General features: G+C 38.9%; 5 protein-coding genes, 1 long non-coding RNA gene and 25 other non-coding genes across 42 annotated transcripts; 2 read left to right on the top strand and 29 right to left on the bottom strand.

Annotated features, from left to right (window-relative positions):
* Window positions 1–58: 58 nt before the first annotated feature.
* On the bottom strand, window positions 59–4,490 carry LOC116927077 (ionotropic receptor 93a). 11 transcript variants are annotated; one of them, XM_045175943.1, is made up of 13 exons: window positions 4,278–4,490; window positions 4,037–4,121; window positions 3,843–3,939; window positions 2,924–3,290; window positions 2,839–2,851; window positions 2,689–2,764; window positions 2,537–2,618; window positions 2,293–2,451; window positions 2,027–2,231; window positions 1,746–1,963; window positions 1,541–1,669; window positions 1,327–1,475; window positions 59–1,252 (listed from the first exon to the last, which is right to left on the bottom strand). In XM_045175943.1, the coding sequence occupies exons 4-13, from the start codon at window positions 3,038–3,040 to the stop codon at window positions 994–996; spliced, it is 1,407 nt and encodes a 468-aa protein (XP_045031878.1). In that variant the 5' UTR covers window positions 3,041–3,290; window positions 3,843–3,939; window positions 4,037–4,121; window positions 4,278–4,490; the 3' UTR covers window positions 59–993. The 11 variants fall into 11 exon arrangements, with proteins under 11 accessions (XP_045031878.1, XP_045031881.1, XP_045031880.1 ...); XM_045175946.1 differs by lacking the exon at window positions 4,037–4,121 and having other exon boundaries at window positions 2,924–2,987; window positions 3,118–3,290; XM_045175945.1 differs by lacking the exon at window positions 4,037–4,121 and having other exon boundaries at window positions 2,924–2,987; window positions 3,118–3,205.
* Window positions 4,491–5,270: 780 nt separating this feature from the next.
* On the bottom strand, window positions 5,271–6,896 carry LOC116927080 (ionotropic receptor 21a). The gene is given in 9 exon segments (XM_045175950.1): window positions 5,271–5,423; window positions 5,484–5,612; window positions 5,682–5,756; window positions 5,758–5,900; window positions 5,975–6,119; window positions 6,183–6,341; window positions 6,408–6,495; window positions 6,554–6,642; window positions 6,712–6,896. Coding segments are annotated over 9 exon segments (1,095 nt in total). The 5' UTR covers window positions 6,826–6,896.
* A 638-nt stretch (window positions 6,897–7,534) lies between these two features.
* Trnal-uaa lies at window positions 7,535–7,617 on the bottom strand. Its single transcript has one exon. It is a non-coding gene; the product is annotated as a tRNA-Leu (tRNA).
* Window positions 7,618–7,829: 212 nt separating this feature from the next.
* Trnal-uaa lies at window positions 7,830–7,912 on the bottom strand. Its single transcript has one exon. It is a non-coding gene; the product is annotated as a tRNA-Leu (tRNA).
* A 152-nt stretch (window positions 7,913–8,064) lies between these two features.
* On the bottom strand, window positions 8,065–8,147 carry Trnal-uaa. The gene has a single exon. It is a non-coding gene; the product is annotated as a tRNA-Leu (tRNA).
* Window positions 8,148–8,152: 5 nt separating this feature from the next.
* LOC116933134 lies at window positions 8,153–10,022 on the top strand. Its single transcript, XR_006648748.1, has 5 exons — window positions 8,153–8,292; window positions 8,366–8,578; window positions 8,646–8,730; window positions 8,790–8,862; window positions 9,230–10,022. It is a non-coding gene; the product is annotated as an uncharacterized LOC116933134 (long non-coding RNA).
* Trnal-uaa lies at window positions 8,360–8,442 on the bottom strand. Its single transcript has one exon. It is a non-coding gene; the product is annotated as a tRNA-Leu (tRNA).
* Trnal-uaa lies at window positions 8,650–8,732 on the bottom strand. Its single transcript has one exon. It is a non-coding gene; the product is annotated as a tRNA-Leu (tRNA).
* Window positions 8,930–9,012, bottom strand: Trnal-uaa. The gene has a single exon. It is a non-coding gene; the product is annotated as a tRNA-Leu (tRNA).
* Window positions 9,224–9,306, bottom strand: Trnal-uaa. The gene has a single exon. It is a non-coding gene; the product is annotated as a tRNA-Leu (tRNA).
* Window positions 10,023–10,917: 895 nt separating the features above from the next.
* Window positions 10,918–12,702, bottom strand: LOC116927180 (chymotrypsin-2). Its single transcript, XM_032934193.2, has 7 exons — window positions 12,541–12,702; window positions 12,352–12,456; window positions 12,176–12,270; window positions 11,993–12,116; window positions 11,796–11,919; window positions 11,593–11,735; window positions 10,918–11,518 (listed from the first exon to the last, which is right to left on the bottom strand). The coding sequence occupies exons 1-7, from the start codon at window positions 12,562–12,564 to the stop codon at window positions 11,276–11,278; spliced, it is 858 nt and encodes a 285-aa protein (XP_032790084.2). The 5' UTR covers window positions 12,565–12,702; the 3' UTR covers window positions 10,918–11,275.
* A 667-nt stretch (window positions 12,703–13,369) lies between these two features.
* Window positions 13,370–13,452, bottom strand: Trnal-uaa. The gene has a single exon. It is a non-coding gene; the product is annotated as a tRNA-Leu (tRNA).
* A 212-nt stretch (window positions 13,453–13,664) lies between these two features.
* On the bottom strand, window positions 13,665–13,747 carry Trnal-uaa. Its single transcript has one exon. It is a non-coding gene; the product is annotated as a tRNA-Leu (tRNA).
* A 214-nt stretch (window positions 13,748–13,961) lies between these two features.
* Window positions 13,962–14,045, bottom strand: Trnal-uaa. Its single transcript has one exon. It is a non-coding gene; the product is annotated as a tRNA-Leu (tRNA).
* A 497-nt stretch (window positions 14,046–14,542) lies between these two features.
* Window positions 14,543–14,625, bottom strand: Trnal-uaa. Its single transcript has one exon. It is a non-coding gene; the product is annotated as a tRNA-Leu (tRNA).
* Window positions 14,626–14,995: 370 nt separating this feature from the next.
* Trnal-uaa lies at window positions 14,996–15,078 on the bottom strand. Its single transcript has one exon. It is a non-coding gene; the product is annotated as a tRNA-Leu (tRNA).
* Window positions 15,079–15,283: 205 nt separating this feature from the next.
* On the bottom strand, window positions 15,284–15,366 carry Trnal-uaa. Its single transcript has one exon. It is a non-coding gene; the product is annotated as a tRNA-Leu (tRNA).
* Window positions 15,367–15,407: 41 nt separating this feature from the next.
* LOC116927234 lies at window positions 15,408–16,375 on the top strand. 2 transcript variants are annotated; one of them, XM_045175952.1, is made up of 4 exons: window positions 15,408–15,507; window positions 15,585–15,734; window positions 15,840–15,914; window positions 16,134–16,375. In XM_045175952.1, the coding sequence occupies exons 1-4, from the start codon at window positions 15,503–15,505 to the stop codon at window positions 16,264–16,266; spliced, it is 363 nt and encodes a 120-aa protein (XP_045031887.1). In that variant the 5' UTR covers window positions 15,408–15,502; the 3' UTR covers window positions 16,267–16,375. The 2 variants fall into 2 exon arrangements, 1 of the variants encoding a protein (XP_045031887.1); XR_006648746.1 differs by lacking the exon at window positions 15,408–15,507 and having other exon boundaries at window positions 15,622–15,757; window positions 15,840–16,062.
* Window positions 15,579–15,661, bottom strand: Trnal-uaa. Its single transcript has one exon. It is a non-coding gene; the product is annotated as a tRNA-Leu (tRNA).
* Trnal-uaa lies at window positions 15,834–15,916 on the bottom strand. Its single transcript has one exon. It is a non-coding gene; the product is annotated as a tRNA-Leu (tRNA).
* Window positions 16,128–16,210, bottom strand: Trnal-uaa. Its single transcript has one exon. It is a non-coding gene; the product is annotated as a tRNA-Leu (tRNA).
* Window positions 16,376–17,858: 1,483 nt separating the features above from the next.
* Trnal-uaa lies at window positions 17,859–17,941 on the bottom strand. The gene has a single exon. It is a non-coding gene; the product is annotated as a tRNA-Leu (tRNA).
* A 324-nt stretch (window positions 17,942–18,265) lies between these two features.
* Trnal-uaa lies at window positions 18,266–18,348 on the bottom strand. Its single transcript has one exon. It is a non-coding gene; the product is annotated as a tRNA-Leu (tRNA).
* A 211-nt stretch (window positions 18,349–18,559) lies between these two features.
* Window positions 18,560–18,642, bottom strand: Trnal-uaa. The gene has a single exon. It is a non-coding gene; the product is annotated as a tRNA-Leu (tRNA).
* Window positions 18,643–18,853: 211 nt separating this feature from the next.
* Trnal-uaa lies at window positions 18,854–18,936 on the bottom strand. The gene has a single exon. It is a non-coding gene; the product is annotated as a tRNA-Leu (tRNA).
* Window positions 18,937–19,326: 390 nt separating this feature from the next.
* Window positions 19,327–20,479, bottom strand: LOC116926803. The gene is made up of 6 exons (XM_045176026.1): window positions 20,367–20,479; window positions 20,179–20,289; window positions 20,006–20,109; window positions 19,796–19,937; window positions 19,677–19,724; window positions 19,327–19,428 (listed from the first exon to the last, which is right to left on the bottom strand). Exons 1-6 carry the CDS (start codon window positions 20,388–20,390, stop codon window positions 19,327–19,329), a joined length of 531 nt encoding a protein of 176 aa, XP_045031961.1. The 5' UTR covers window positions 20,391–20,479.
* A 320-nt stretch (window positions 20,480–20,799) lies between these two features.
* Trnal-uaa lies at window positions 20,800–20,882 on the bottom strand. The gene has a single exon. It is a non-coding gene; the product is annotated as a tRNA-Leu (tRNA).
* A 199-nt stretch (window positions 20,883–21,081) lies between these two features.
* On the bottom strand, window positions 21,082–21,164 carry Trnal-uaa. The gene has a single exon. It is a non-coding gene; the product is annotated as a tRNA-Leu (tRNA).
* A 1,151-nt stretch (window positions 21,165–22,315) lies between these two features.
* Trnal-uaa lies at window positions 22,316–22,398 on the bottom strand. The gene has a single exon. It is a non-coding gene; the product is annotated as a tRNA-Leu (tRNA).
* A 198-nt stretch (window positions 22,399–22,596) lies between these two features.
* Window positions 22,597–22,679, bottom strand: Trnal-uaa. Its single transcript has one exon. It is a non-coding gene; the product is annotated as a tRNA-Leu (tRNA).
* A 205-nt stretch (window positions 22,680–22,884) lies between these two features.
* Trnal-uaa lies at window positions 22,885–22,967 on the bottom strand. Its single transcript has one exon. It is a non-coding gene; the product is annotated as a tRNA-Leu (tRNA).
* Between the last annotated feature and the right edge of the window lie 99 nt (window positions 22,968–23,066).

Raw genomic sequence — 23,066 nt, 5'->3', positions numbered from 1 at the left:
ACAAACTGGGAAAGAAAAATTACCTGTGTGTGGCTGCGTCACCTAGCTACTTTTTTTAATAATTTCCATTGTTAAGTAGATCCTTATGATCCTGGAAACATAAAATCTGGGAATAAATTATCATCTGTGCAGCAGTTGGTGGCGTAACATGTAGGAGAATTACACAATGGAAGTAGAAACAAAGCAGGATGCACAATTTATGTTGGACTTGTCCTCATGGTAATTTATATGGATCACTGACCAACTCAAAAACCATACCTTTTACTTCCAGGCTAGACACCACTGTCTTGTCTCCACCAATTGCCAAATTTGCCATGGGTATTGGATCTGTTCTGTCTCTTGGCAACAAGGAAACCACGGGTGACAAAAGTTACAATCAACCATTCGTGATGGCAGGAAGACGAGAAACACGTCAACTTGTTGCAACGCAGACGATAACCCCACTTGGCTGGAGGCAAAAGAATCTTTATTACTTATTGTTTATACTTATTTTGACTTATTGAGTTTTGTTTTTATATTGTATATTACCGATGATTGTAAATTTGTAACTGTTCAATGGACACATACACTGTGCGTTTTGATTGTGTGTTTTACTTTATCTAAGTATAAATCTAAAGCAGCTTTACCAAGAAGATAACTGAAAAAGTGCACATCCATTTTCTCTGGGTTCATACCTTTTTTCCACTAAATCTAACAGTAAAACAGAATTTTTCGGGTTGTTATTTGATATTTGGATTCTTTCTTTCTATGAAACGAGCAGAGCTATTTCAAATGAAGCGTAAAATGACACCAAAAATTGTGTTGTGGATTACCTACTTTAAAAATAGTTGCATATACGTCATATCCGAGGATGTTGTCAACAATTTTTAATACGACTGCTTACACAGCTCACGAGATGAAAGATTTAACTATACGAGGGATGGGTCCATTTAAAGCTTGTTGTTGAAACCGAAAGAACAAAACATACTCGGCTCTGCGTGCAATTTACGGCGGTTAATTGCGTCGGCAGAGACGTAGCCTTCCAGTCATTGAAATTATGTGCTCGCAAAGAAAAGCCAAAACTGAAAGGCTGGTGCCAACCAAAAAGAGAAGGAAGGCTCCAGACAAATTCTTGAACGACAATGACGGATATTTCCTGCTTCTTGGTGATTTGAAACCACCGCGTTTGAAATTTTCAATACATTGGCCTGGCATTGGACGAAACCAGAGATCCCAGTGGTCAATGAAACCACCTTCCCGTAGTTCCAGGATCCTGTAGAGAGTCAAAATTCCAACAAGAGGCACGTCATAAATAGGGAACAATGAAATAGCTAGGATAAGACACACCCTTTGTTGATAGGGTCGGTATAGGGACTGCGTTTTGGTAAAACCATTGCGACTAGTAGGGACGAATAAGTGTCCCCTGCAAGTTGCAAGTTGCATTTTCCAGTTTTCTGAAAATCTTCCTTGATGGCATCCAATTGATAGGCATAACCCTACGTGTAAGAGTACCTGTTGTCAATTTGTTGGCCAGAAACTGGTGAAAAACAAGAATAATTACGTCGATAAAGACGTTCCTCGATCCCGGTGTGACTAACTTGATGCAATCGGATATCAATACGCAACGAGAATCTTCCAGTGAATTAATCCTGTCCCGGATTTTCTCGTAAAATCCTGTCCAGTTGTTATTCTGAATCCATAAATGCCAATCAAAATTGCCCCATTGATTTTCATCAACGACCACAGGTTTCTTTCGTAACTTCTACCGTAAACATCGTATCCGCAGTGCCAGCTTTCTTCACTAGTAAATTGATGTCGCTACTATCAGCGACGTCATAAATGGAATTGATGAGCGGTTGGTTGACTGGAGCCACTACGTACGTGAAAAGTATCGACGTGTACGCTTGAACGAAAATGAATGCCGCCAGGGCCCATACCCCAGCGACGAAACGAAACGATAACCGATTAGACGTGCAAGGTCCACCTATTTAAATGCATTTTATCCTCTACAAGTTAGTCTGTAATATTAATGTGAATCACATCAAACCTTGTGACAGTAAATTGCCGAAAACGTAAACATATTGTCTTCCAGCTCGTCCATTCGAAAGACGACTATTGTTGCCTGGCAAATGTGTACTGCATTCCGTTGCAGACACCGTTCCAGACCGCTGTTCCATGTACTGCAAATATCGCTGAATTAAAGTCAGAACGACGATGACGCAAATGACTGTAACGATTAGTCCAATCCAGACCTGTGCAGATCGAGTCGTAAATAATTGCTCGACCTAATTCTTGTATAAATTAGGATCATACCGGCAGCTGGAAAGGCTTGACGACAGATTTAAGGTTGGCTGTCTCGCCGTGCACGGGAATCAGAAAAGCAAGGCATGCGTATTCCCAGGGAGTAGTGAGATCAAAGATGTTGTTCCGCTCCCATGTTGTGGCAACGGATGAAACCAAAAAATCACATTTCTATACACAAAAGAAAAGTATAAATTTACCGTGGATAACGTCTGGAGAAATGAAATGGGAAGAACAGAAATTTAGTCAACTCAACTCCGTCCCATAAATAATTAAAAAGTCCTCTTTGATTCGGAGCGGGCTCCAGTCTGTTCTCCGTGATTCTTACCATCTCGTAACTAACAGTTCAAAGAAAACCAACAGTTAACATCAAATACAAATTAGTTGCCTCATTTTGGTAATATTTACGTGAACCCTAATCGTGCTGCCAAGTAATCAATGATGACCCCTCCCTTGAGCGGACCAGAAAGTCCTTTTGGATTACCTTATTAAAACACCGTACAGTAAGTATAACCAAGAAAGAATAGGTTTAGGTCAATAAAAGATGTATAGGATTACCTTCCCAACGAGGCTTTACATATTTTGGAAGAAAAATCTAAAGTTATTTGTATATGTTTTTTGTAACAAAATATTGCATAATTACCCAGATAATGCGAAGGTGTTTACCCTTGACAGCATTTGGTATTGAAGCCAATAAAGTCTGGGATCTATCGCCAAATACAACAAGGAAAGAAATGATTAACTTAAATGGCATTAACATGGCGGGAGCAATTCAAACTCAACAACAGAAGGTTTGAAGTTATCTGCGCTTGTGGGGAAACGACAATGTTTAAATACCTGTTATGAAGTCGATGGAACATCCGAAGAAAACTAAGTCATATAGCAACGTCAACATACGGAGAGTAGAAATTCAAAACAATGGCTCCTGAACAGTTAATAATAGAGGAAACCGTATGTCTCTACAGATGGCTAGCGCCAGAAGCGTCACAAAATTTTGGAATAACAGCAGACTACACGAATAAATCAAATGAACGATGGATGCAATCTGACAAAAGTTTATGACTGACACTTTCTTTAGGATTAATTATTCAAAACTAGCCATTAAAATAAATCGACATCAAAAAGGGCTGGGCTCGGGGTCGAGAAAACAGTTCAAGCCCAAGAATTCCAACGTGACCCCTACATCCCTTATAGATCACATCCATTTTGTGTTTGCATTTTAAAAAATGTTGACAGATTTAGCCTCTGGATGGGTGATCGGGATGTGTACAGTACTTCGCATTACCTATTCCCATACCTACCTATGTACCTACTAAGAAATTTAAAAAAATGTAGCGTCCTTTAGGGTATCATGAACTGTGACAATGTTACACGTAAAATACCGAGTTCGGGAAAAAAAGACACATCCAAATACTAGGTAGTAGAGACGATCAGACAACGTCAATGTTTACACACGATAGTCACGATAGGGGCCTAACCAAACTGATCAAACTGCAGGATATCACAAAGGAGTGTATATAAAATCTAATGTTGCAAGGTCACCAATAGTTATGGATATTTACCTAAAATCGAATCCTGCTGCTAAATTTCCATAGTGGCCTTCCTAGTTTGGAACATATTTACGGCGGTCGGGATTTTGTTATCCACAGTGTTTAGAACCTGATGGAAAGTAGAAATGGATATGATGTAAACCAATCCATTTGAAAGTTCTTGGCAATTCAGAAATTAATTTAAGACATTTACATAATATCTTTACCTTGTCGGTAAAGATAAGTCAAGTCAATAGCAACACAAACAAATGGAAAATCCAACGAGTTATACAGTACCTTGGTTCTTCAGAACTTGAGAATATTAATGAATAATTATTTTACATAGAAACTAAAATTATAAATGAACACAAATCGATTTGAATAGTAAGATTTGTGGCTGTCAGTCTCAACACACTGTTCTGTGTAACAAGTTTAAGAATTTATCAAGCAACACCAAATGCACTTTACCTTGTCCAGGTACCAATAACTTATGGAAGACCTCACATGTCCATCACCCTGCTAAATCTCTACTCCCACTGGCTTTTTGTATGCGACCTTTGGTTTACTATACCAACTGCATGGAGCCCCAAGTTTTTCATGAGAGCCTAAAGATATTGGTGTGATTTTCAGGAAACCATCTTTGGACATGTAAAATACTACTCCCCCCATTAACAAAACTTAAAAGTTACACATCGTTGTCAAACAGCTATTAATTTAAAAGTTTATTAAAATCTTTTCAATCTATAATTCTATATTCTATAACATACTGCATGGTGAGACACGAATGTTCTACGATGAGGAACAAGAAATGTGCACGTAAAGTTAACAAATCAATGTTATGTGATTTAAAATGGTAAAAAAGATCCTCTGTGTGGCTGTGTCATTCTCATTGACCCCCTTTTTGTTTTCGTTTTTCCATGCAAAATATAGATCCTGTTTTCCAACGAACATAATCTGGGAATAATTTAGCGTGTAAGCAGCAGCTGCCTCTACGAGAATTACATAGTTAAGGAGGTACAATATAGGGTGGTCTTATTCTCAAAGTAAATAATGGGCCATCAACTTAAAAGCCCGCACTAACGTCATTTTCGCGGTTTTACGACGTTGTAGGACATTTCACATTTATGTTTTGTTTTTTTATAATTATAACTTACTTATCGTCAAACAGAAACTGGTGGCGATGACATATCGCATTGAGTATCTCACACCCAAAAACGAATAGGGAAAATCCAAGACCAACGAAAAGGACGATAAAGGCGCTAGTTAAATTCTTTAGTGATAGCGAGTGTTCCGTTTTTCGTGTCACGTGCCCACTTTTTGTTTGCCTTTCACACTGCCCAGGCATCGAAGGAAACCATGAACTCCAGTGTTCCACAATTCCACTTTCTTGTAGATGCAACACTCTGTCAATCACGAATTATTAATGAAAAATGTTCTTTGAATAAACGTTAACAAAATGATTTACCCCAAATTGACAGCATCGGTGTAGGGACTGTGTTTTGGCAGGGCAAGCGTCACAGGTATACCCATGAAACAATCCCTCGCCAACTCGAGTCCACATTTCCCAGTTTGCTCAAAGTTCTCTCTGATGGCATCTAATTGGAAGGATCTAGCCTATACGTACGAGAGGATAATTAACTTTTTCCTACAGGGAATTATAAATACTTTTCTCACATTAGCAAAGACATTTGTAGATTCTGGTGTAATCATATTGATACACTCTGATATTAGGTTGCACTGAGGACTGTTTGAAGTTTTGACCTTATTTTGGAGTTTCAAGAATATTCCAGTAGCTTCCGGATCCTTTTGTTTCCATCAAAGAACAAACGCAAAATTAATTTATGCAGAAATGTCTACAGTACATCAACTTACGGAAACCAAAACGTTTAGCGTAGATCCTTTTCTGTAAAGTAAATTGATGTCACTGTTTTCAATAACGTCGTAAACAGGAATTGATTAGCGGTGGATTGATTGGAGCCATCACGTACGTAAAAAGAATGGACGTGTACGCTTGTACAAAAACAAAAGCCGCTAGGGTCCAAACACCAGCTACAAGACGCACTGCTAAACGCTTTGATGTGCAAGCACTACCTAATGAAACCACAACATTTATTCCTTAGTCTCCTTTGAACTTTGAATTGTATATAATTTAAACCCAAACTAACCCTGTGACAACAGATTGCCGAGCACGTAGAAGTAATAATTTCCAGCTCTTCGTACCGCTGATGGGCGTTTAAGTTGATCTTCCTGATGTAAAAGATTCAAGCAGGTGATGACGCAAATTATGGAAATGAGCAGTGCCAACCAGACCTGTGTAAAAATTAATGATTCGGTTTATCAAACGATGGTCATCACACACGCTATAATACTTACTGGCCATTGAAATGGCTTGATGGCAGCAAAGATATTGGCTATTTGCTCCTGGACGGGAATGAGAAAAGCGTAACATTCGTAAGTCCAAGGCACCGTCAAATCAACTACTCTCAAACGTTCTGATGTTGCTGCCACGCCCGTGACAAGCAAATCACATTGCTATAAATTCATGAATGATTGGAAAAAGAATTACTAGCAGCTCAATAAAACTTGAATAAATCTAACTTTATCGAATAAATAATTGAAAAGTCCTCGTTGTTTTCTCTGCGGCTGTGGCTCTAGTATGTTCTCCGTAACTCTTACCATTGTGTACCTACAAAAGATACCCATTAATTTCTTCAACTTTGTCGCTAATTTGGTTGAACTTTAACGTGAAATTAAGATGATCTGCCAAAGAATCCAGGAGGGCACCACCCCTAAAAGGACCCGAAAGTCCTTTTGGATTGCCATCCCAAAGAGGCTGAGAAAATTGTAAAAAATAAAAGTTAATCTAAGAAAACGAACCACAAAAACAATCAACGCCTTGTACCCAAATAACATTGAGATGTTGGCCATTTAGTGGATTGAATCTCAACGACGACACAAATCTACGGCTCGTTTGATCAAATAATACAACAATCAAGAACACGGAAATTCTCGACATTTCTAGTCAAATCAGCAGCCAATTCAAGACTAAACTATCAGCTAGAAGCTTTCTTTTTATATATACTGCACTAGCGTACATACCTGGACACGTTTATTCACCAGCCAAACAAATTCTCTAAGGTTTGTGCAGCTTCCGCCCATCACGCAGACTCACTGAGGTCGATATTAAAGATATTTCGTATAACATCGTCTGCTGCAGTCAGCAACCTCTCAATCAGCTTTGCACGTGAATGCACTTAACGATGAAATCACAATTGACTTTAAGATTGCACATATTTTCTTAGATCTCTATGTTATGTCAATCTTTGCAGGTGCAAAATGCTCTCAAAGCAAAATGGTGCAACCAATGTCAATAAAAAAAAGGGCAAACAGAAAAGTAGAGGGGAAGAGATTTTTACCTTGTGCTGTTGATCCATCCATCCTTTCCACAGGAGTTCCAGACAATGAAATACATCCACGCTGTTTTGGATTCTGCCACCGACTGAGTCAAAGTGTGTAGCTATTATTCACAACTAGCGGTTGGCAATTTGGGTTTATCACCTTTTGCCACCAGATTACCAAAGGGATAGGGTAAATTAAAGGAAACAAAATTCGTTCTCGTTCCTCTGAGCTCTATCCTACCTTTCCCACACTGTCTGAGATTAAATATTTCTAAATTTGAAACCGCACGCGATTCCAAATGCGATTGTGATACATCTGACTATGATTACCAGGTGTGAGGATCGAACTCACGTCTCTTTACAGAGACCAGAACTTAAGTCTGGCGCCTTAACCACTCGGCCAACCTGGTGATACTCAATTGACTACACTTTACATAATTATCCATCACAATAAAGCTTTTTGCGCAGATATGGATTACGAAGCGCTCGTAGGTTATTCCAAGTAAATTCATGTGTTACCTTCCACTCATCTCTGTCGAGTCAATGATGAAATAGGCAAAACTGTAATCGCACATCATACTAATTAGTAGTTGCTACAAATCACTACCCCTCATAACATGTTTACCAGGTGTGAGGATCGAACTCACGTCTCTACACAGAGACCAGAACTTAAATCTGGCGCCTTAACCACTCGGCCAACCTGGTGGTACTCAATTGGCTGTACTTTGCATAATTATCCATCACAATAAAGCTTTTTGCAAAAAAAGAGGTTGAATTAATAATGAGATAACTCTAATTGTAATAACACAACAACTTAATTGGTAAATTCTATAGATCACTACACCTCTTGCCATGTTTACCAGGTGTGAGGATCGAACTCACGTCTCTTCACAGAGACCGGAACTTAAGTCTGGCGCCTTAACCACTCGGCCAACCTGGTGATACTTAATTGACTACATTTTGCATAATAATCCATCACAATAACGCTTTTGGCGTAGATTAGGATTAAGAAGGGCTAGTAGGTTATTCCACGCAAATTCTTGTATTACGTTCAGCTCATCCCTATTGAGTCAACAATGAAGTAGGTAAAACTGCAATCACACAACATACTAATTAGTAATTGCTATGGATCACTACAACTCTTGATACGTTTACCAGGTGTGAGGATCGAACTCACGTCTCTTCACAGAGACCAGAACTTAAGTCTGGCGCCTTAACCACTCGGCCAACCTGGTGATATTTAATTGACTATAGCCTACTTTGCATAATTATATATTACAATAAAGCACTTTGTGTAGATCTGGATTAAGAAGCGCAAGCAAATTCATGTGTTACGTACTGTTCATCCCTGTTGAGTCAATAATGAAATAGGTAAAACTCTGACCACACAACATACTAATAAGTAATAGGTAAAAACCGCTATACACCTCTTGACAAGTTTGTACCAGGTGTGAGGATCGAACTCACGTCTCTTTACAGAGACCAGAACTTAAATCTGGCGCCTTAACCACTCGGCCAACCTGGTGATAAACCTAAACTATACTTTGCATAATTATGTATTACAATAAAGCATTTTACGTAGATCTGGATTAGGAAGCGCAAGCAAATTCATGAGTTACGTACCGTTCATCCCTGTTGAGTCAATAAGGAAATAGGTAAAACTCTAACCGCACAACATACTAATTTGTAATTGCTATAGATCACTAGATTTCTTATTTTGTTTACCAGGTGTGAAGATCGAACTCACGTCTCTTTACAGAGACCAGAACTTAAGTCTGGCGCCTTAACCACTCGGCCAACCTGGTGGTACACAATTGGCTATACTTTGCATAATAATTATCCATCACAATAAAGCATTTTGCGTATGGATTAAGAAGCGCTCGTAGGTTATTCCAAGCAAATTCCTGTGTTACGTTCCGTTCATCCCTGTTGAATCAATGATGAAATAGGTAAAAGTGTAAACCCACAGTATACTAATTAGTAATTGCTATAAATCACTACCCCTCATGAAATGTTTACCAGGTGTGAGGATCGAACTCACGTCTCTTTACAGAGACCAGAACTTAAGTCTGGCGCCTTAACCACTCGGCCAACCTGGTAGGTATATCGTCATGACATCCTAGCGAATTTGTTTATCAGTCCATCTTAAATGTTAAGAAATTACGTTAGGGCTATTTTCAATTAGATTAATACATTTGATTGTAATTTGCCGTGAACATTCCAGAGCAAAATGGCTGTCGGATTCGTGAGGCCATGTCATAAATGAAACTGCATATTACTTAATTGATTGGAAATACTACGGGAAGACGGCCAATATGGGCACTTGCACGGGGACGAACGCGACCAAAATCTAAACATCAGTAAACAAAAACGATAAAAAATAGGCCATGTTTGTGATTTTAAAACTTTCGGATTTTTGTTATGTAAGTCAGTGAAAAAGCTCATAGGTTTCCGTAGCAACATCAACAAAATAGGAAGTTTTCCTATTGTAAAATCAGTGATAGTCATATAAGAGCCAGCTCGTCGCCTAGATACCACTTTAACAACTTTATTTTCAATATAGGAATTGTTTAAGCACAATAGACAGAGGTAATAATTCACCAGGTCTACAGCGTATTCGTTTCCGCCATCGTATTGTATGGGTTTTGCATATTGGAGGAACTATAGCCGAATAAAAGCCAGGTGCCGGTGTTCTCATGGTGCGGGATTGCGTGACTCGAAACCACAATAAGCTCATTTTAAAGTTCAAATAGTCAGCTGCCATACGTTTTTGACAGACAGCATTATACTCAAATATACGGTTAAACATTAAGCAAAGCTTTGCAAGCGAGTCATCTGATATTTGACTACGATATGATCCTTACAGTATAGAATTGTGGCAAACAAAACAGCTAATTCTAGTGTAATCGTTGTGGGAAAAAAGGGGGGTTGGCTGAGTATTTCTCTGGAAACACGTCAGTTGAAACGAAAATAGGAGATGGTGGCGTTCAGACATGGCAATGAGTTTATCGTACACACAATATTAAAAAAGGAAAACGAGGTCGAGTTAAATGGACGTTAAAATTAAGACATAATTACCTTTTGTTGAGATTTCCATCCCATTTGATCCAAGGATTAATTCCAGACGACTCTTTAATAAGAACAGCCAGTCTGTCCTGAACTGGGTCGACGACTGCGTCAGATACAGTAATTGGAAACATGTTATTAGGTTTCTTTTCCAAATATCCAGGGGGAAGGACACGGTAAAGAATATATAGATGGCTGATTTCGTATACCCTTCCTTCTGTATTGCGTACCTTTCCCACAATTTTGACGTCGAGTTGCCATTCCCTTATAAGGAAATGTATAAATGTCCCAACAACTATGACGTAACAGTCCCATAAACAAAAGGTCTATAATATATTAAGTCAGGTAATCAACTTTGCCCAGAAAGTATTATTGACATAAATAGCTTTTAAACGAACAATATATGGTACATGAATGTACTGCGATAGGGCGTGGAAAAAGAAATGTATAATACTGAAGTGCATAGTAAAATTAACAAACTAATCCTATGTGATTAAAAACCAATGGTACAAATAGGGCCTCTGCAGAACCATAAACAGTAGGAGAAGAATTGCCTGTGTGGCTGCGTTGCCTACCTACCTTTTTGTTTGTTTTCCTCGAAAAATAGATCCAGTATAATACAAGGAAACATCATCTGGAAATAATTTAGCGTGTAAGCAGCAGCAGCAGTCATATTATGTACTGTACAAGAAATACATATTAAAAGTCGTGACAAAGCAGCAGGTACAATGTAAAGTAGCTAGTCATGTTCTCATGTAAATTATGGATCATCAGTCCAACTAAGAAACCGCACCGAGGTAATTTTTCCAGGGTACCTATACGACATTGTTGGGCATTCCATAAAACTTATTTTTCATTACTTGACATCAAACAGAAAACTATAACGGCGATGACGTACCGCAACGAGTATATCTCACACCTAAAAAGGAATAGGAAAAATTCTAAAGACCAATGAAAATGACGATAAAGGCGCTAGTTATAAATTCTTGAGCGTAATTTAGGTCAATAAATGGACACCATCCTCGCTAAATGTGATACTTTATTGTATAATGTAAATATAATGTCAAGTTGTTGTCCAATCCTCACAATTGTTTCTAATAAGATATGATTCAGAGATTGGCTGACAATCCAGCGTTCATAGGCGCGGACATCGACACCAACGACGGGCTCACCTCCACCGCAACGAGATCGGCTGCTGATGCCAAGTTGATTTCCATTTAGCAGAATGGGACTGCCAGCATCCAACTGTCACATGTAACATACAACAAACGAAACAGATTTAAATTTAATTTCTAACTATTAACCACGTTCTGTCTTACGGAGCACGAGCCAACACCAATTGACGCGGCGCAAATGAAAAATTGGCTGCCAAAATTGGTGTTCCCGAACGACGACACGCACAGCGATTTAGGCTGGATGGTAATGGGACTATGGCGCAGGAATGTCGATAACTGCGTGGCACCTGTGCGTCAAATTCAAATGTTATTACTGCACTGTTTATGCGGATTTTTGCAAGACTTACCGGTGTAACCCCAACCGGTCACAACGGCCGTGTTTCCAGCGTTGACGAACGCCCCGAAAGCCAAGCGCACTGGTCGTACAGAAAAAACAGGTGCATCCAGCGTAATTATGGCAATGTCATGCAACTAGAATAATAGTTTTTTTTTTAAAGAGTAGTCAGGAAGATGGAATCCATTTGTCTGTTTTAAATGTACATACACCAGTGACTGGATTGTAATCGGGAGCTCGAACGACTCTGATGACCCTCCGCACTACTCGATCGACATCCGGAGTCAGTGACACAGTGTTCATCCATGCAGTGACGTCTATCATCGACAGGGAGCTACACAGACAAAATTAAGGATTTTTGGAACGATATATTTTGCTAAAAACAATGTTCACCTTGGAAAACACCACGCAGTTGTCAGAACTCTGGACGGTGTGATCAATGTTCCAGAACAAAAGAGCCTTCCTGTCGCTTGGTTCCTAAAATAAACCTAAAATGCCAAACGAACACATCATTGAGGCATTCTATCTCTTTGATTTAAATTATTTTAGTTGGACACGGTTATATTTACCATGTAAGGATACTGGCCTTTGGCGGCAAAAGTTCCACCGATAATCTGGTCGTTTTCATCGTCATCTTCGCACATTCCGTTCAGAAACAAACTGCAAAACAGCAACTAAAACGCGTATACATTTAACACATATAGCATATTGAATAATTAAAAGAAAACATAATTTGAATTCAGGTAGAAATGAATTACCGAAAAGAGAAGAACGTGACGCATGTTGAACGTGTCGAGCAGTTAGACGTTGAATGTTTCACGTTATTCACATACGACGCTTTATTATATATAGGTGCAACTCTAACCGTGTCGCATGTATAGATAGTGTTGATTCAGTTGTGTACTGTTGAAACGTACCGTTTCAAATCGCATCGATTGCACATTAATCAGTCAAATAAAGGGTAATGAATTCATAACTACTGCGCACATTTACCTATCACTATAATGTACCCCTGGCTGTGAATGTCTGGCTTCGTTCTAGTTTTGCGTTTGTGGGACGCAAGTGTTTTTTTTTTATTTACTATCGGGAATATTCGTTAAGTGAACAGATGGATAATCGTCACTGTCGCATCTGTACAAATACAATAAATTGACTGGTGAAAAGCTTTCGGTACATTACACGGGGTGGCAACCGCTGTAACTTATGTATCGCTTGACACAAGCACACGGTTAAAGCGTTCGGGTCAAACGATTTATATAACTATACTTGAAAAATTCTATCGGTTAATCAAACAATAGCTGAATCTAACTATCATTATACCAACTGTGAGGATCGAACTCACGACTCTTTACAGAGACCAGAACTTAAGTGTAGCGCCTTAACCACAGGTATACATTTGGCTATACTTTGCATAAATATCCATCACAATTAAGCTTTTTGCAAAAATATTGGTTGGCAACTTTCCATGCAAATTCCTGCGTTACGTTCCGCTCATCCCTATTAGGTCAATAATGAAACAGGTAAAACTATAATCATAAAAGATACTGACTAGTAAATGCTATAAATTACCACACCTCTTAACATGTTTACCAGGTGTGAGGATCGAACTCACGTCTCTTTACAGAGACCAGAACTTAAGTCTGGCGCCTTAACCACTCGGCCAACTTGGTGGTACTTGATTGACTATACTTTGAAGAATTTTCCATCACAATAATGCTTTTTGCGTAGATTAGGATTAAGAAGGGCTAGTAGGTTATTCCACGCAAATTTTTGTGTTACGTTCAGCTCATGCCTGTTGAGTCAACAATGAAGTAAGTAAAACTGCAATCACACATCTTACTAGTTAGTAATTGCTATGGATCACTACACCTCTTGATACGTTTACCAGGTGTGAGGATCGAACTCACGTCTCTTCACAGAGACCAGAACTTAAGTCTGGCGCCTTAACCGCTCGGCCAACCTGGTGAGATTCATTTCACTATACTTTGCATAATTATCCAATACCAATAAAGCTTGTTGCGTAGATTAGGATTAAGAAGCGCTAGTAGGTTATTCCATGCAAATTCTTGTGTTCCTTTTCCTTCATTCCTGTAGAATCAAAAATGAAATACGTTAAACTGCAATCACAACATATTACTAATTAGTAATTGCTATTGATCACCACACCTCTTGACATGTTTACCAGGTGTGAGGATCGAACTCACGTCTCTTTAACAGAGACCAGAACTTAAGTCTGGCGCCTTAACCACTCGGCCAACCTGGTGAAATTCAATTGACTATAGCCTAATTTGCGATAATTATCCAATAGCAATAAAGCTTTTTGCGTAGATCAGGATTAAGAAGTGCTCGTAGGTAATGCCATGCAAATTCCTATGTTACGTTCCGCCATCCCTATTCGATCAATGGTGAATCAGATTAAACTATAATCACACAACCTACTAGTAACAAAATGCGATAGATTACTACATACCCCTCTTGATATGTTTACCAGGTGTGAGGACCGAACTCACTTCTCTTTACAGCGATCAGAACTTAAGTCTGGTACCTTAACCACTCAGCCAAACTGGTATACAATCTTTCCATCCGCCTTCTATTCAGTTCCGGTGCTTGTTCTCATCATCTAATCAATGGTTTCAATTTTCATGTATTTAATTTCAACACCTCTATTGAATTAGGGGTGAGAGAAGGAAAATTGGTAAAACTGCAATCACGACATACTAATTAGTAATTGCTATAGATCACTACACCTCTTCATATGCTTACCAGGTGTGAGGATCGAACTCACGTCTCTTTACAGAGACCAGAACTTAAGTCTGGCGCCTTAACCACTCGGCCAACCTGGTACTGGAAGTACTCCTATCACAAATTTGCAACTCGTTCCTCGTTTTTTTTTTTAGATTTCACTCCTTTTAACAAAGGTATCTTTTTTTAATTATCAAAACATTTGATTGTAACTTGCCGTAAACATTTCGGAGCAAATCGATGTCGGTTTTATGAACTGTGTTGAATGAAACTGCGGATTGGTTGAATGACTGGAAGTACTATACGTGAAGATGAACGGGAACCATGTCAGTCAACATAAAACAAAAAAGTTTAGACATGTTTATGAATTAAAGAATATTTCAGTCACTTCCAGATTTGCTGAAATAGAATTTTCTTATCACAATTTGATGTGACCTAAATGCTATAGATCACCACACCTCTTAGCATGTTTACCAGGTGTGAGGATCGAACTCACGTCTCTTTACAGAGACCAGAACTTAAGTCTGGCGCCTTAACCACTCGGCCAACCTGGTGTCTGCTCAACCATCCGCCTTCCAGTAGGTTGCGGTGCTTGTTCTCATCATCTAATCAGAGGATTCAACTTGTGGTAATTTCATGTTTTAATTTCAACACCTCTGTTGAATTAAGCGTGCTTTGCCTAGAAGTGAGAATGTGATAAAACATATCAATGCACGCAAAGATGTCCCATGCAGGAACGATTAAATGGACAGATTGATTTACCAGGTGTGAGGATCGAACTCACGTCTCTTCACAGAGACCAGAACTTAAGTCTGGCGCCTTAACCACTCGGCCAACCTGGTAGTAATCAATTGACTATACTTTGAATAATTAACCATCACAATAAAGCTTTTTGCGTAGATTAGGATTAAGAAGGGCTAGTAGGTTATTCCACGCAAATTCTTGTGTTACGTTCAGCTCATCCCTGTTGAGTCAACAATGAAGTAGCTAAAACTGCAATCACACATCATTCTAGTTAGTAATTGCTATGGATCACTACACGTCTTGATACATTTACCAGGTGTAAGGATCGAACTCACGTCTCTTCACAGAGACCAGAACTTAAGTCTGGCGCCTTAACCACTCGGCCAACCTGGTGTTTGCTCATTCATCCGCCTTCCAGTGAGTTAAGATGCTTGTTCTCATCATCTAATCAACGGATTCAACTGTGGTATTTTCATGTTGTGCCTAGAAGTGAGAGTGTGATAAAATACTTCTCAATGCACGGAATAATGTTCCATGCTGGAACGATTAAATGGACTGATTGATTTACCAGGTGTGAGGATCGAACTCACGTCTCTATACAGAGACCAGAACTTAAGTCTGGCGCCTTAACCGCTCGGCCAACCTGGTGAGATTCATTTCACTATACTTTGCATAATTATCCAATACCAATAAAGCTTGTTGCATAGATTAGGATATAGAAGCGCTAGTAGGTTTTTCCAAGCAAATTCTTGTGTTACGTTTCCCTCATTCCTGTAGAATCAATAATGCAATAGGTAAACCTGCAATCACAACATACAAATTAGTACTTGCTATGGATAACAACATCTCTTGATACGTTTACCAGGTGTGAGGATCGAACTCACGTCTCTTCTCAGAGACCAGAACTTAAGTCTGGCGCCTTAACCACTCGGCCAACCTGGTACTGGAATTCCTCCTATCACGAATTTCCAACTCGTTCCTCGTTTTTTTTTTTTTAAATTTCACTCCTTTTAACAAAAGTATCTTTTTTTTATTATCAAAACATTTGATTGTAACTTGATATTTTCAGCCAATGAAAAAGCTCACGGGTTTCGGTAGTAACATCAACAAAATGGGAAGTTTTCCTATTGCACAATTGGCGATATTTTTAAGAGTCAGCTCGTCGCCTAGATACCCCTTTAACAACTTTGTTTCCAATGTATGAATGATTAAATTATAGGAGACAGTGGGAATAATTCGCCATGTCTGCAGCATTCGTTTCTTCCGGACAAACGTACGAGTTTTGCATATTGGAGGAACCACAGACGAATAAGAACCAAGTGTTGGTTTTCTCATGGTGGGGAGTGGGGATACGAATAATGTCACTCGAAACTAAAATAAGCTCATTTAAAGTTCAAATAGTTAGCTACTATGTCACACATTCTTGACATTCAGCATTATACTTAATTACAGTTATGGCAAAAAGCCTTACAAGTGAATCAAGTGAGAACCCGAAGAAAGGGAGAGCTAGTAAGAGACAATTCAACTCTGAATGTCCATTTTACTAGACTTGTGGCAAACAAAACAGCAAAGTCTGTATTGTATTTCTCTACAGATACGTTATTTGAAACGCAACTGGGTGGCATTCACACATGACAATTGAGCTTATCACACAAAATATCCAATGCCGAAACACGCATAGCCCAATTAAATGGACATTTTTAAAAACATTTTTACCTTTTGATGAGATTTCCATCTCAATGATCCAGACGACTCTTTCTAAAAACATGCACGCTGTCCTGAACTTGCTCAGCAACTGCGTCAGATTCAACAATTGGAATCATTTGTTTAGTTTTCTTCTCCAAATATCCAGGGGGAAGGGTAAAGAATATATAGATGGCTGATTTTGTATACCCTTCCTTCTGTATTGCGTACCTTTCCCTCAATTTTGAAGTCGAGTTGCCGTTCCCTTATAAGGAAACGTATAAATGTCCCAACAACTATGACGTAACAGTCCTATTGAGGTTTTTCCCATAATTATTTAACTGTAACATTATTCGTTGGGTTAACTAGAGGGTCTAAATTGATTTCACCTAAACCGCTGAGGTATGTCGTTAACTTACTGTTTAGGACCCTGTTACATGGGCTTGACAGAGTAAACTGTACATAACAATCGCTGTCGGCGTTTGAAAGCCAAGCGCATCGGTGATACAGAATAAACATCAGGTGCAGTTGTGGTAATTATTAAAGCTAAACCTAACCGCAGTAAAAGTGAGAGAAAGCTGAGCGAGAAAACATTTTCTTATTTTTATGAATTCATGTACCAGTTAGTGTATTGCTAATCAACATCGGAGATCTATTGATTGTGGTGCAGTTCGCTAACGAATCCACACCATTCTATTGTGGAAAGGTAAGTCTCTATCGTCTTATCTCGTACCTTCCATCATTATTGTCAAGCTTTCCGTTTAGATTCGCATTTGGTTAAAGAAGCTCTTTATAAAGATTGTTATGGATCTTATATTGCAATTCCCTGTTTTGATCTTGCATCCTAGTTGATATTCTAATAGTAAATTGGCTAAAATGGTAATCAACATTTGCGCTTAATTCATTTTACCAGGTGTGAGGATCGAACTCACGTCTCTATACAGAGACCAGAACTTAAGTCTGGCGCCTTAACTACTCGGCCAACCTGGTATTAAATTTAATTCAATAAATGAATCAAATTTGAGTTTGTTCCTGATCAGTCATCACTCCGGATAGGGATCACATCATTCAGAATGTTTAAAATTCAGGTCAACCAATATGCTAAACTCTTATATCCGCCACAATCCGTGCTGTTCATAATGTTTTATTCTACTTATGTTTTGTAGTGCTATCAATTTCTTATCTGCAAAACTGATTTTTAATTCATTGATTATATTTTCCTATTTTCTTTCACTACAATGAAGTAGGTAAACCTGCACTCACACATTTTACTAGTTATTAATTGCTATGGACTACTACACCTCTTGATACGTTTACCAGGTGTGAGGATCGAACTCACGTCTCTTCACAGAGACCAGAACTTAAGTCTAGCGCCTTAACCACTCGGCCAACCTGGTGGTATTTAATTAACTATACTTTGCATAATAATCCATCACAATAAAGCTTTTTGCGTAGATTAGGATTAAGAAGCGCTCGTAGGTTATTCCACGCAAATTCTTGTGTTACGTTCCGCCAACCGTGTTCGATCAATAGCGAAACAAGTATAACTTGAATCACACGATATACTAATAACAAATTGCGATTGATTACTACCACTCTTGATATGTTTACCAGGTGTGAGGATCGAACTCACGTCTCTTTACAGAGACCAGAACTTAAGTCTGGCGCCTTAACCACTCGGCCAACCTGGTATTGTTAAATTGACTATAATTTGCATTATCGTATTGCCATCACAATAAAGCATTTTGCGTATGGATTAAGAAGCGCTCGTAGGTTATTCCAAGCAAATTTATGTGTTACGTTTCGTTCATACCTGTTGAATCAATGATGAAAGAGGTAAAACCGTAATCACCCGACATACTAATTAATATTTGCTATAATTCAGTAAAACTCATACCACTTTACCAGGTGTGAGGATCGAACTCACGTCTCTTAACAGAGACCAGAACTTAAATCTGGCGCATTAACCACTCGGCCAACCTGGTTATCAAATATCGATAATCAATTCATTGAATTTATAAACGGCATCTCGTCCATAGAATGGGAGGGCAAGTTCCGTTCTAATTAATCCAATCAATGGCTGTTTGACTATGAATAAACTCTACAAACTAGTACTAGAAACAATAATAGAAACCCATCTCCTCAATGGTCATAGTGCTTTATGCTTATTATTGGCGTATGTGCAATTAGTAAAACATCAGTGAACAACGCACATGCAAGAATAAGCATCTCATTGCAAAAACAGAATAAAGAACAAAACGAAAATGAATGTCAATCGTATTAATTTATCAGATGCTTCGTTGCTAAATTCTGGAACTCGCGAATGGCGATCACGGCAACAAGGGACGTAGATGAAGGAAGCCATTGCGCGAACATCAACCGCTGGCAACGATCGGCTCACTTCCGCCGCAACGCATATTTTTCCCGACGACGCCGATTTGCATTCCGTTGAACAGAATCGGGCTGCCCACATCGAACTGTATGAGTATAACAAACGAAATCATGCAATGTAAAGGGGTGAAGAGCAAATAGTATGGTTATCGACGTTACCAAAGACAGCTCTGCACGAAGAATCTTGAATTAACCTGAGGGGACCATGATACAGGTATGCTGATACCGTGTTTCCTATTGAAACCACAACAACAAATTTAGATTAAATTTTACGTTTTTATTTAAATATGTGTGACCTGTGTAACCCCACCCGACGGTGACTTATTTTTTTTACTCGGGGGGGTTCTGTGTCCAGGGTAACAACAGCAATATTGTCGTGGTTCTATAATATTTCAAAGGCAAATGATTTTTTTTGTTAATGAAAAATGGGTCCAACGTGTATATAAATCATACGCCGGCGTTAGCTGGATTGTACTGCGGATGCTTGACGACACGGATAATGTTCCGCGATATTGTGTACGGACCGCCTAGAATTTCTGTGTTCATCCGTGCGACAGGTGTGAAAAAGCTTGGCTGAAAAGTATTTGAATCGAATCTAAATTATAAGCGAGTAACGTTAATCGATCATCAAATCCAAATGAAAACAGGCGATGAATTGTATACTGTTCGAAGCAAGAAGCGGCTGTTAAAACTTTTCTTGGCCCGACCAAAGTACCGGAACATATAAACGTATCTTGTCGTAATCGATTCCTTTGGGTAAAGTAGACCTAATGTTTTCAAATAAGACGTGATGATTATAAAGGTAATATGAATTCAGATAAAAAGCATGTATATACCATGTAGGGATAAACTCTATTATTGGGAACGCGATAACCACTGACTATCTTATCGGTTTCATCATCTTCCTCTTCACACCATCCATTAAGAAACAGACCACACAGAACCAACTGTGTAAAAAAAAAACAATAATTTAATTTGACTAAGACACAGTAGAATTATTAAATATGAAGAGTCATTTACTTACCGCGAAGAGGAAAATTATGCGCATGTTGAGAGAAGTCGAGCTCGTCTACGCTGATGCTTCGATCCCAGCCCATCAGGTAACGTGTTAATTTATACGATCCCGACCGGACGTGTGTAAGGATGTGTCATGTCATATGCTTGAATGACGTTAATGTGTAACATATAATTTAGCTGTTCATAGACTCTTTTTTTTAAAATTCCCGCAGATATTAAACACAGGTGCGATCACAAACGTAACATCGGGCAGGATGTAATGCCAGTTGTTACCGTTAACTAGGATCCGGGTTCACCATGCTGAACATGTGGCTGTGCCCATTTCAAATGCAACTGGTTTAGCGTGAGTTTCGCTCATTGCCATTTCATCGCTTGTTCAGTGTGTAAAATTATTGACTAGGTTATTATCTGCGTGTAAGGTGATATGATGACAAAGTAGCTACCAGGTGTGAGGATCGAACTCACGTCTCTTTACAGAGACCAGAACTTAAGTCTGGCGCCTTAACCACTCGGCCAACCTGGTGATATACATTTAACTATACTTTGCATAATTATATATCACAATAAAGCATTTTACGTAGATCTGGATTAAGAAGCGCAAGCAAATTCATGTGTTACGTACCGTTCATTCCTATTGAGTCAATAATGAAATAGGTAAAACTCTAAGAGCACAACATATCCAATTAATATTTGCTATAGATCATTAGCTGTCTTGTTATGTTTACCAGGTGTGAGGATCGAACTCACGTCTCTTGACAGAGACCAGAACTTAAGTCTGGCGCCTTAACCACTCGGCCAACCTGGTTGTTATAAATGTCTATACTCTATCTATGAAAATTTCAAATTCCGTGTTTTCCCTACAACCAATCACCACTTGCATACGTTATCAATAACATCCAGAGTCTCTTACTAACGTCATCCTCCACCAACTTGTGTCTCGGTTTCTATAAAGTCTACCTCACGTAAAGTTGAATCTTTCTTACCTGGAGAGTTTCCGGCCATTCATAGTAGACATCAAACAGTGGTCCAATGGATTTGATTCCAGATAAAGTGCCAACTCCAAGTATGAAATCAAGTTGAGTCAAACAATGACTCAACAAGACTGAATGACATTAATGATGAAGAAGAACGAATCTAAAGCACAGGTTGCTATAAACACATGACACATCAACAGCTATGATTACTAGTAATAATGAGACTTGAGAAACGAAACAATGTACGATTACTGTTAAAGTCTAACGTTGAATGACTGTGTTGTTTTGCTACTGTCGTCTTTTATGACTCAGGCGAGTGAACCAACTGATTCCTACAACGTTAAGCTATACTAGGAAAAACAATGTATTCACAGGTATGTCGTTTCTAAGTTTACCAGGTGTGAGGATCGAACTCACGTCTCTTTACAGAGACCAGAACTTAAGTCTGGCGCCTTAACCACTCGCTGGTTTTGATTTGCGCCTCCTTCGTTTGGTTGTTGTTTTCTCTAATCATCGGTTGAACTGTTGTATTTTTTGTAATTTCAACACCTCTTTCAAATTAAAGTTTTTTTTTTAAAAAAAAAAAAAAAAAAAAAAAAAAAAAAGAGATATAAATGACTGTTGTTTCGTGTGAGGATCCCCTTACAGAGACCAGAACTTAAGTCTGGCGCCTTAACCACTCGGCCAACCTGGTTGGTACAGATATCTATACTCTATTTATGAAGATTTCCAATTCCGTGTTCCCTACCACCAATAACCACTTGCATACGTTATCAATAACATCCTGAGTCTCTTACTAACGTACTCCTCCACTAACTTCTGTCTGGGTTTCTATATAGTCTAACGTTCGATGACTGTGTTGTTTTGCTACTGTCGTGTTTTATGACTCAGGCGAGTGAACCAACTGATTCCTACAGCGTTAAGCTAACTTCCTATTATATTAGGAAAAACAATGTTACCACAGATATATCATTTCCGTGTTTACCAGGTGTGAGGATCGAACTCACGTCTCTTTACAGAGACCAGAACTTAAGTCTGGCGCCATAACCACTCGGCCAACCTGGTTGTGATCAATTGACTACACTTTGCATAACTTTCCATCACAATAAAGCTTTTTGCAAAAAGGAGGGTAGGCAACTTTCCATGCAAATTCTTGTGTTACGTTCCGCTCATCCCTGTTGAGTCAATAATGAAATAAGAAAAACTGAAATACCCACATACCAATTAGTCATTGCTATAATTCACTACACCTCTTGATATGTTTACCAGGTGTGAGGATCGAACTCACGTCTCTTTATAGAGACCAGAACTTAAGTCTGGCGCCTTAACCACTCGGCCAACCTGGTGTTTGTTAATCTATCTGCCTTCCATTAAGTTTGGGTGCCTGTTCTCATCATCTAATCAATTGATTCAACTGTGGTATTTTCATGTTTTAATTTCAACACCTCTAACGAATTAAGCATGCTTTGCCTAGATGTGAGAGTGTGATAAAACATATCAATGCACGCAATAATATCCCATTCCGGAACCATTCAAATGGACTGATTGATTTACCAGGTGTGAGGATCGAACTCACGTCTCTTTACAGAGACCAGAACTTAAGTCTGGCGCCTTAACCACTAGGCCAACCTGGTTTGTTTTGAAATTGAATTCGAATATGTCCTAATGACCATTGACACATGCGATTAAAGTGCCATCTTTCCCAATCGGCAAACGACAAGTAAAAACTACGA

This window comes from Daphnia magna, linkage group LG7, assembly GCF_020631705.1.
Source record: "Daphnia magna isolate NIES linkage group LG7, ASM2063170v1.1, whole genome shotgun sequence".
Lineage (NCBI taxonomy): Eukaryota > Metazoa > Arthropoda > Branchiopoda > Diplostraca > Daphniidae > Daphnia > Daphnia magna.
Note: the sequence above shows the minus strand (reverse complement) of the source record. Positions and strands in the feature narration are given on the sequence as shown.